This window comes from Glycine max, chromosome 13 (genome assembly GCF_000004515.6).
Source record: "Glycine max cultivar Williams 82 chromosome 13, Glycine_max_v4.0, whole genome shotgun sequence".
NCBI lineage: Eukaryota > Viridiplantae > Streptophyta > Magnoliopsida > Fabales > Fabaceae > Glycine > Glycine max.
In genome coordinates, this window is record NC_038249.2 from 20,703,460 (window position 1) to 20,715,198 (window position 11,739).

Consider the following 11,739-nt stretch of genomic DNA (forward strand, 5'->3'; position numbering starts at 1 on the left):
CAAAATTCCACACTACCTTTGGGATAATGTGCATTCACAACAAAAACTAATCATGTAAACATAAGGCATAATTCCCCATTTGAACAATTTGCTGAAAACCCATCAATGAATGCCTCCTTGGCCAAGAAAAAGAAGCACAATGCTAGATGGAAATTACGTAGTTGCAAACAGAAAAATAATTCTTTTTATAATTATTTACTAATGGGTCGATATGTATATTATTTAATTTTATTTGATATACTAATATACTAATGTCAAAAATGTAATTATATATGGGTTTCTTGGCCCTTTAGCACTTATCAAGGAAAGAGTGCTGATAAAACCCTAATTCAACCCTTCTTCTATAGTTGTGTGGCACAGAGGACGGAGCCGAAGAAGCCGTTTTCGCATGCCTGCAACTCCACCCAGTAACAAAGGAAGAATCTCTACCCTCTTCGCTTTCACTCCTCGCCAAGTTTTGTTAAGCAACCAAACAATGAAGCACACCACTGACAATGGAACCCCCATCTCGGAACACAAAGTTCTTCTTCACCAATCCATTGCCCGTTACTTGGAACGCAGTGGCTTCTCCAAAACTCTGAAAAAATTTCTCTCCGAAGCGCATATCGAGGTCGGTAATATAGCTGAGTTGAAGCTTGATTATGTAAAACCTTAATCCTATGCTTGATAAACTTTTAGTTAGATAAAAATATTAATACCAGTATTGGACAACAGGAATGTAGCGTTAGACAATAGTTTTCCCTATTTCTCTGCTCTCAATCTTTTTTATTTCCCTTGCATTTTGTGATTGACGGGAGAATGTTCATTGAACAATGCTTGTTTTCAGCTCATACAACGTGATTTTGATTCGTGAGATAATTTGGAATGAATAGGATGAGGAAAGTCCCCTGTTTTGATTTTTGAACCATTTTTAGAAGAAAAGCTTCTTTTTCTTGGATAACAAGTTTGTCCTTATAAAGTGTTTGGTAGAGTGGAACAAAAGTGAATTGAAATGAAAGTTTTGATTTGAAGTAGAGTGTAAAAGTGTGATATCCACCTCGTTTTACTGTTCATTTGACTCCTTTTCAGCTCCATTTCACTGCAAACAAAACAGGGGCTTAAAAATTATTAAGCACATACATAGGCTCTGTCTGGATAAGTTTTTCCATAAGCACTTATAGGAGAAGAAAATAAGATGATTTTATCAAAGAACTTATATCCAAGTTAAATGCATAAGTTGATTTTAGCTTGTGGGAGAAACTAAATTCATTTTATTATCTTATTTTCTTCTATAAGTGCTTATGGGAAAGGGCCTTAAAAGACCAAAAGGAATGTTATGCTGTCGCATTTTGACTAGAATTCCTTGATGTCCTATGTTTACGTTTTCCCTATCATTGTTAAGTAATAGATATGTGAATGGATCTTTCTTCTGTTGTTTTATATTGTTGCTCCTGCTTGTGATGCAGAAAAACGATTTGGAGGGATCACCAGTTGATCTGGAAGAAATGTGTCTCAAGTATTTAGAAATATGGTATGACTAGATACGCTATCTTTGCATTATTAAGTAGTCATTTACTTCAAATTTTCAAGATCACTGAGAAATAGTTTCATGATGCCATGGTGATAATTTTTTCTTTGGACCAGAGATATAAATAAAAGAGATTTCCTTTTTGATATTTTCTCATAATAGCTGCTCCTGTGAAAGCATATTTTAACCGTTGTTTGCAACATTCTTAAAAAGGATTGCAATTTATGAACTGCAGATTCACATATTATATTCTCTAAGCATACAATGCAATTCATATTATATCAACAAAAGTAGTCCTAATTAGAAAGGTTAAACAATGGGAAGAGGCATTGTTACTCTGTGCATGAATGATGTTTTGTATATTTATTTATGTGTCTTTTCTGTCTTGTTCATATGTTGATTGAACTTTTCCTTTCTGTTTTTTTTCTTTCTTTTCAGTGGCAAAGATGGGAAGTCAAATATTAATGATCAAAATGAGCAAGGTAAGCTTAAATTTGAAGGAAAATCTTCTTTTCTTTTGTCATTGTGACTTCCTTGACATAAAAGTTAAGATTGTTGCCTTGTGACATCTACGTCACAAGGTAATGATCTTGGAAATGGTCATGGTATGATGGCAAATCTTGGAAATGGTCTCTTTGCTTGCGAGGATAAGATTATGTACATCTACCCTCCCAGACTCAACCACATTAGAGCCTTGCCTTCTTGGCCATCCAGCCCATCGTTTTCTTATCATGACTCATGACAACTTTACTTGCTTGCATACTTCATTATGTTACTTCCTAAACCCTGGCAATTGAATCTTTATTATTGGCTCTTCTACTTCCTGCTAGTTGCAGGTGGGCACAGCAAAAACAAAGAAGAGGGTAAATCCAAGGAAAAGAAGAAAAAGAAAAGCAAGTTAGTTTCTGAATCTCTTGCTACTAATGTGGAAGACAATCATTTAGAGTCAGTAGCTACTGTTGAAGAAAATAAAGTAAAGGATGGTGTTTCTACAGATGCCAAAGTTATCAATGGTTCTGAGAAAGAGAAAAAATCCAAGTCTAAAATGAAAAAGAAGGACAAGCAAAGTGGTCAAGGTGATGTAATAGAGCAGATTGGAGATCCCAATGAAACTGTTTCGAAGGAAGAGAATATTGAAGCATCAAACAAAGAAATGATGCATGAGGTGGAGAAAGATTCTAAGAAAAGAAAAAGACCAATTTCTGAAGAAAATGGTCAACAGGTTGCAGATGAAGAAACTAAACGCCAAAAAATAGAAAATTTGAATGAATCTAAGGAACAAACAAATGGGAACCTTGAAAAGGGTGGAGAGAAATCTTCGGTTCAGGGTTCTCTGAAGAAACAACAAAAGGGATCAGTTGAGGTATGCTGTAACTGTAACTAATGGTTATTCTCTGAATATGTAACTTGCTAATAGATAAGCACTTTGGAATGAAACTTCATGCTTATTTTTCTCATTAAAGATATAATCAACTTTTTATTTTTTCACACTGGTCTTTGTCAATGTGATTGGTTCTAGTTGAGTTAGCCTTTATTATTAGTTTTGAGGAAATATAGGGACTTAAGAAAGAATTGTAGCTTCAACCAATGCTATGAATACTTGATTTGAGTCCAAAACTCAGGTATTGTTCCTGGTTATAGTGTTTGCTGGTGTACCTTTGAATGAAAGTTTAACATCATAAATTCCTAATGTTTGCCCCAATGCCCGTAGTTTGTTTCTTCTCCCATATCTACCATCGGTGTCCTTTTTAGGATGTTGGCTCTGCTGCTTATTTTTATGTGTTCTAATTCTCCCATATTTTGCTTCTATAGTGATATGAATATAAAATTTCAGTTTCACTGATGAAGCTAAGATTCATAGTGGAATTCATGTTTGTGAATTCTGACAACTGTAAATTGCAGAAAAAACCAGTGAAACCCGCATTTCAGCGAGTACAAGTTGACAAGATACAATTTACTGATGAGAGGCTTCAGGATAACTCTTATTGGGCAAAGGTGTGATAAATTTATAGTTTTTCACCTTTTCTTTTTTTAATGCATTTGATGCTGTAAATTTTGCTCTTGTTGCATTCTCCAACAAATTTGTATTGGCATATATCTGCAGGATGGTGCTGAGAATGGTTATGGTGCTAAAGCAGCAGAAATTCTTGATCAAGTTAGAGGAAGGTCTGTGATTTCATATGGGTAGTTGAGTAATTATGCTTTAAATATTTGCACTTGTTTCATGTGATGTGGGTAGTGACTTTGGCTATTAATTATTCACACTGGTTGCATTACTTTTATTTTTTAGCGAATCTTGCGAGGGAAAATCTGTTGTTTAATGGGCAATTCAGAAGTTAGCTTAACTTAGATTTCCATGTTATGCATTGTGTATAATTAGAGCTGTCATTCATTTTTTAGACCTTTTTGCCGGTCTCACTCAATATAATTGTTTAAAATGCAGACTCATGATTTTAGGCGCAATTTCTTGATATATTCATTCTGTAATTGTCTTTTCTTTCCGATGTATTTGAATATTGACATGGAACTTTTTTCTGATACAGGGGTTTTCGTCATGAGAAGACCAAGAAGAAACGTGGAAGCTATCGGGGAGGACAGATTGATTTACAATCCCACTCTGTAAAGTTTAATTATTCTGATGAGGACTGATTGGGAAGCATATAGAATTATAGATTCGTTTTTGGTTTGTAGTTTGAACAATGTTGGTGGACGGCAGTATTGTTTTATTTTGTCGGGGACTGCGCAGGATTGTACTATTGTTGCCCATATTTCTTTACCATCAAACATAAAGGGAATCATGTTGCTGATATGAAATTTGTGATCGGGGAGAATGTTACATCCAAAAGACATTGCTAGGTTCAGGTAAAAAGTTGATTTCCACCTGTATGTTTTCTTTGTGATTTTTGCTGTACGATCCCAAAGGAACGATAATTTTTGTAGCTGGCAAAATGAAGAAACCTTTTTGTCTGAATTTGTGATACTAGATACCATGCAGTTTTAATTCTACGGCCGTGAAATTGCAGTAAATGCTGCTGATGAATGAGATCTGTAATTGATTTTCAATTTTATTTTTTGTTGCTCCTTCTGTCCTTCACTATTGGCTCCTTAAAGATCCGATTCATATTTATTTACTTTTACAAAACCTAAAACCTGAGTGATGGAAGCTGAACGAAATTGATTGCAATAGGTTTGTGGTTGGGCTATATTGTCATGTATACGATTATTGTTGATTTGAAATTAGATTTTAACTGAAGCGACTGAAACAACATTGCAAGATTATGAGGAGGGATTGCAAGCTTGCGGTGAAGCGGAAAAATATGCACGACTAAGTTATTTATTTATTTTTTTATAAAAAAATTATAATTCTATTTATTTAATTTTTAGGTGCTTTATAATTGTGCTTTAAGTTACATGGTGGAGTTGCTAGCTAGTATTGCATCTACGACTAACTGGAAACTAAATGAGGATGCATTTGTAAGAATGGTTGGATTTCGCATTTGTGGTGGGATGATATGGTAGTTGGATTTAACACAAAATATTTGTTCCTTTCCTTTGATGTTGCATAGATTTGTCAAAGAGGGTTTTTATTTATTTCAAGGATGAATAAGTCAAGAAGTGAAGCAGCAGGTATTTTTTGCTACACAAAATCTTTGTAGCAAATAGTAATTGAATTGTTTCAAGATGTTATAGTGATGCCATCAAGTCTCTGCACTAGAGTGCTAGAACCAATTGACTTGTGATTTTCACGCATGTTTCCATGTGCTTTAGTTGTATACATACATTTATTTTCTAATTAGTAGATCCTTTGTTTTCCAAATTTTAGAAAAATCAGTTCTTTTTCTCTTATATAATTTATCATATGATGTGAAAAAATTACATATTATCCATTAAAAATATGAATTATATATTTAAAATTGCAAGTTTTTAAAATATTACAAAAAATGACATTTTCATTTTAAAAGAAATGAATTAGTAACATTTTTAAATTATACAAAACAATAAATTAGCAATATTTTAGAATGTTGTCTCTATTATGTACAAATATTGTTAATTAAAAGTCTACAACATTTTTAGATTGTTGCACTTAACATGCAAAAATATTATTAAAAACCTTCAGTAAAATAGGTTTTATTTATAAAAAAAAGTGAAATAGGTTTATATAACATTTTAATGTGGGAAAAAGTAATTAGTAATATTCTTTCATGGTTTAGCAACAATTTTCACATGTTTCTAAAAGTGACTTTTGTTGTAGTGTGGATGGGGGACATATTCTTTGTGAAAGACGTTCTTTGGATATGGTCTACTACAGATTGATAAATTATTATTATTATTATTATTGATACTGATTGATAAATTTTTAAGTGATTCAAAATTACATAGCCTAGAATCTGGATGAATTTCTATTTTTTACGTTAAAAATTTATATTGATTTTTCTTTTACAATTGGAAAGTGATGATCTGTTGAATATTTTTTTTTTATAACCATGTAGCTAAGATCTTTGGTTTTCCAACATGATTCTAAGGTATTTTTACAAGTTCGATCATTTGGATTGATAACGAAATTAATTTTGATCTGAGATCTAATATATTATATGAGAATTGAATTTAAGTTCTTTTTTATAATATAAATGTGTTATCAACTAAATTATATCCGTTAAATTATGTATTAAACATTCAAATTTAAATGTTTTTTCACCATTTAATAATTTTTCATTACATCAAACCTTATAAACATTATAGTTATTAGATTTAGCTCATATAAAGGTGAGGGTTATTTTGAGAATGAGAAAGTACATTTATTACCACTGATTAAAAAACAAACAAAATTATAATAAAATCAATATGTGTCTGTTGCTGCAGTGGTTGAAAAAAAGATGGTCATACATGAAAAGAAAAATAAGTTTGAGTCGTGGACAAGATGGCTCTATTTAAGATTCTGTTTGAATTCTACAGTAGTGTACAACTTTATTGTTCTCAAGATAAAATAGTCATCTAAAATCAAGTAAGGGAACTTTCTGTGTAAAAGAGAACCCGACAATACCTACACAGTACTAAAATTTGCTCATGAAAAAAAGGAATACTCAATTTTTGAAAACAACTCTCCTAGTGTTTCAGATTTTTTTTTCCTTTTTTTTTTCTTCCAGAACTCAGGACCTCTTTTTAAAACAAGAAAATTGTGATCATTCACTTTCAACGGCTCTAAAACAATAATTAGCTTTGTTATTTGGAATGATAATGTTTTCTATCATTAATACGCTTCAGACCAAGTTCTAACTTCTTTCACGATATTCTACAAAAGATAAATAAACACACAAAATACAGCCAATTATATGATCTTCCAGAATTCAAATCCCGGATTTAATTTTGTCGACGGCACAAGAACTTGAGAAGACAGAATTTGAAAGCAGCTACTCTTGGCCCGTTCTGCAATTGATCATTAACTGTAAAACCCTATTTTCCGAGAACTTTGTTACTTGCATACCAACACTTTTGTTACAAAATGAAGCAAATAGTATGCATTATAAAACATGTATTTATATTCTATTGTTAAAAATATTGTGAAAATGATATCAAGTAAACATTATAAATTTTGCAATATGACCTCTATATGCATATATCTTTTATTGCTTTCGAAGGGTCAATGTTCCTTAACAGGTCAGTTTTCTATTTATAAGCCTATTGCTTACAATGTGTTACACTCCAAAAGGGGGTTGTGGAAAAGAAAGTGCATTGAAACAAAATACATGTTAAAAGCTAGATCTGATTTGCTTTGGAAAAAAACTCAATTATAGGAAAGGGGTAGACTTGATATTGGTCGTATATATATGTCTTTCAAATTGATTGCTATATATATATATATATGTTTATATTTTTAATAGATATCTTCTGTAAATATGGATTGCATGTTTACTCGAATCATTTGTTTAAGGCATTGGATTTTCTTATTTTAAAAAATATGTGATTTTAGTTTTTTATTTTTAAATAAAGACATTTAGTTTTTTTATTTTAAAAAATTATAACTTTAATCAAATTTTCAATTTTATCAATGTTTTATTTATTTTCTTTTGATCAAATTGAATCTTAAACCTTATATATTTATATTCATTTAAGGTATCATCAATAAATAATTTAATTAATTATAAAATAAGAAATAAAATGTAAACAAAATTAAATATTAAATCAAAATTGTATATTTTCTAAAATAAAAAATCAAAATTACAAATTTTCTACGGTATAAGGATCAAATATTTATATTTTGAAATAAAGAAACCCTAATTTCAAATTTTTTAAAATAGAAAAATTAACGTTAATTTTAAAATAAAAGAATCAAAATTAAATATTAAATATAATAAAGAAACCAAGATTACAGTCTTTCTTTAACTTAAAATTTTAGCTATCATGGAATAGGTAAAAGTCCACCTAACAATCTGTCGGATGTTATACACATTAAATTTAGAGCAATTACGTCTATAGAATATTGATTGCATTATTTTATCATAATAATTGGACTAGGTCTTCACGAGTAAAATTATCGAAATAAAAAGTCACATGTTCCAGTAGCTTTGGTCTTGTTCATGGAAAACTGGAGGAGTGCTTTAACATTTTCTACGCACTTTAATGGAATGCGCTATATTGCTTCACTCTTTTAGATATCTCCTAGACTCGAATAGTTAGAAAGTAATAAACAATTGAGACGAAGAAGACCTGGAATATCAATGCATGCATGTGTGTGCATACATCGATCAATATCAATGACTTTCAGGATTCACTTGTCAAATTACTGCGAATTTTCAGTGGAAGAAATCTTCTTCTTAGAATTAATATGGTTAGTTAGTGTATATACTCGTACGTCAATGACTACAAATGAGGGTTGTTTACTGGTTACATGCCTTCTGCATCAAACTACAACTAAAGTCACACGGTCGATTTCAGAAGCAATTGATCAGCAAACTAAGCATACACGATATCGAGTAAAGAAAAAAACATAACACTTTTAAGTGTTTTTATATTATTTTTCAATTAGAATCAGAATTTCAAATTTAAGGACGACTATACTAATATTAGTTTTTATTAAATAAATTATCGAGATAGATTTTTATTTTAATTAAAAATAGTATTAAAAAAAGTAAGCACTTAATTAAGAAACCATGCGCGCCGTATTTTGTCGCATAACTAATAGCAATATTTATATGCACCTTTCTTTACTTATCTAAATAGCTTGGTATTATCCTATCCTACCTGTGCATGGATTTTTTGCGGTAACAAAAATTATCATATATATATATATATTAACAAATATTAATTATTAGTTTTTTTTAGAAAAAATATTCGAATTTATGACCATTCTGTTTTTCTTTTTTTTTTTTCACTATTAAGACAACTTTATATATATATTTTGGAAAATTAATGACTGTACTTGCTACTGTGATCTGCACTACTGTAAACTATGGTTGTGGAATTGTGCAGAATGCAAGTCTCTTTAGACAAAAAGAATGCACAATGAATTTATAAGAGTCGTAAGGTACATGTATAACCACACACACTGTCTTGTACCTTATGCAAACAACAAAAATAAACATTTTAAGAACCTATTGCAATGATCAATAATGTTGATGTGTAGTGTAGTTTAGATTGTCTTTAGTTGTTTTAACAGTTATAGAGGGTTGCAATCAGATGGTTCCAGTGTTGAAGTCCTTCCTAGTCTCAAGACTAAAAAGGAAACTTGGAGTGGGTTTAGTTGGAATGAAATGGTGGAAGAATGAAGAAGAAAGAATGAAATTAAAGGAAAACAAATAAAATAAAGTTTTTTTATTGACTTTGTTAATTATTGTTAAAAATATTTGTGGAAAGAATTCAAACTCAGGGTATTTGATAAAAAAAAAAGATGGAAATAGAAATAAAAGAGTGCAAATCCTGCACCTTTTTATTTTTTCACAAAAATGAGAGAAAATGAACAAAGGCATATATTCTTGGCATGATTTGTGGTTTTAAAATAGAAGAATGCCATGTTTGTTCCTTCTTCTTTCTGTATGTTCTTCTTATTTGTTTTTTTTTTAAAAAAAACTAAGCACTCTTTTATTTGCGGCTAATAGGACCGTAGATTGGAAGATGGAACTGATGACCGATGACCATGAAACACAGGTTACCTTTCTTAAAAGGAAGAAAGACAACCATAAATACCCAACGGTAAATCCAAGTAAGCATTTGCACCTTCATTTATGTATAATGGAAGACTCTAATGATTTTGCAAAATGTTATTAACCTTTGTAAATATAGGATATAGGAGATTAATTTGGTACACACTAAAGTAAAGATAAGAAATGAAATTAAAATTAAATATTAAGATAAGAAATATAAAAATATCTTTAGCGTTAGATTTCAAATTAGAATCTTAAATTATTTTTTGACATCCGATAATCAGGATTAAAAATCTCTTAATTTTTTTTAATAATAAATCTCATTTTCAAATGTTAAACAATTTATTTTAAATTACATATAAACCTCACTTTTATTTTTGTGTTTCCCTCTTCTTTTTTTTCCTTCTCTCTCCCATGTTCCAGTTCCCCTTCCCCTCCCCTTTTTTTCTTTCTCCCGTTTCTTCCTCTCTCTGTCGCACCTTATCTTTGGTCAGAAATCTTCTGAGTTCTTGCAGAAGAACGAATCCTCCACCGTGGAGATCTTTACTATAGCGGAAGATCCAATGAAAATATAGTCTTGGACCTATGAATCTGTGTAAAGATCCTTCGTTAAAGATGTCCTGGACAGTGGTCCTTCTGTTTGGAAATTGTCAAGAACTTTCCTCTGTTGTACGAGCTGCTGGTGATGGACTCATGCCTCGTGGAGTGTCCTATATATACGACAGTACTTGGTCCTTAAAAACTCAAGCATCCAACATGCATGAGATGAAGAACTGAAAGGGAGAGATCAGAGATGGAATGCTTTCTTGCGATAGGTGACTCTATAGGATACTATATCTGAACGGGAACAAACCAGGCCATAATATTTAGTGTGTAAAAGCAAGAAATCGTTACTTCTCATAAATGATACTTTAGAATTATGTAAGCCAATGGGATAAGACGTGTATACAAACATACCCTTAATCTTTTGTTACTACGAATTTAATTGTCAATTTTTTTTATTAAAGCATTTAAATTTAATTCACTGCTTGTACTTCTTGTTTTAGAAGATACAAAGCTCAGATAAAAACTAGGACAAAATATTTCAATCTTTTATCTTTTTACTAAAACTTGCTTTATTCTTTTATATCTTTTAATTCACTGCTTGTACTTCTTGTTTTAGAAGATACAAAGCTCAGATAAAAACTAGGACAAAATATTTCAATCTTTTATCTTTTTACTAAAACTTGCTTTATTCTTTTATATCTTTTAATTTTTTTATTCTTTATGTCTCAAATTTTAAGTAATATTATTCTTTCAAAACAATGTTTATTTTTTATATCAAAAAATGCTTTTGACCCCTTTACTAATTTAAAATATAAAATTTGTCCCATTAAATTTTTCTATATCAATTTCTTTCCATCTACTCATCTGTTTCTGAAGTTTTTTGATATCTTTCTTTCTCATAGTTTTAAAAATGTGATTGATCATTGATTGGACTGAAACACTGGATTGATGTGTCATTGATAGAATCAATAAATTAGTAGTTGAATTGCAAAAAATAGTAAAAGTAACACAAACCATAAGTATATATATTAATTGTGTTATAATTTAATAGTTAATCATGATACTTTCGTACTAAGTTAATCTACTAAATAAATTTAAAATTGTATCATATTTTTTGTATTTTCATTAAATTTTGTATTTTTTTTTTAAATTTTAGTCCAATCGATTCAATTGAATTGAATCATTGATTACTTACGTATCTCTCACACGTGAAAGACACAAAAATAAGAACATCTTTTGTGATTGAAAAAAAATTGTGAACCTCATGTGGATTTCACATTTTTTATATTTTATTTTAATTCAAAAATCTCTTTTACTCGTACCATCTCAACCAAATACAAAATTATGCTTCAGTAGCCGTTCCTCGGTTTAAAGACACAAAAGTGAGATCTCTTTTAAGTCTTGGAAAACTTAAGCATCACGCGGATAGATTTGTGGAAATAATATAAAGTCGCACATCATATCTTAACCTGCTTTATTCGTTACCTATCCTGTTGGTCGATTCATGATCGATTGTACTACAACAAAAATAATGTTATTGTACGTGGT

The 11,739-nt window shown here is 30.4% G+C and overlaps 1 protein-coding gene across 2 annotated transcripts; it reads left to right on the top strand.

The window, feature by feature from the left end:
* Positions 1–303: 303 nt before the first annotated feature.
* Positions 304–4,478, top strand: LOC100819339 (nucleolar and coiled-body phosphoprotein 1). 2 transcript variants are annotated; one of them, XM_003542437.5, is made up of 7 exons: positions 304–610; positions 1,446–1,510; positions 1,946–1,989; positions 2,338–2,870; positions 3,410–3,502; positions 3,612–3,673; positions 4,051–4,478. In XM_003542437.5, the coding sequence occupies exons 1-7, from the start codon at positions 389–391 to the stop codon at positions 4,154–4,156; spliced, it is 1,125 nt and encodes a 374-aa protein (XP_003542485.1). In that variant the 5' UTR covers positions 304–388; the 3' UTR covers positions 4,157–4,478. The 2 variants fall into 2 exon arrangements, with proteins under 2 accessions (XP_003542485.1, XP_006593508.1); XM_006593445.4 differs by having other exon boundaries at positions 2,344–2,870.
* The last annotated feature ends 7,261 nt before the right edge of the window (positions 4,479–11,739 follow it).

Coding starts and splice junctions, on each gene's coding strand:
- LOC100819339 (XM_003542437.5), top strand. CDS start 389: ATGCCTGCAACTCCACCCAGTAACAAAGGAAGAATCTCTACCCTCTTC. Junction 611..1,445: donor TCTCCGAAGCGCATATCGAG/GTCGGTAATATA, acceptor CTTGTGATGCAG/AAAAACGATTTGGAGGGATC. Junction 1,511..1,945: donor CTCAAGTATTTAGAAATATG/GTATGACTAGAT, acceptor CTTTCTTTTCAG/TGGCAAAGATGGGAAGTCAA.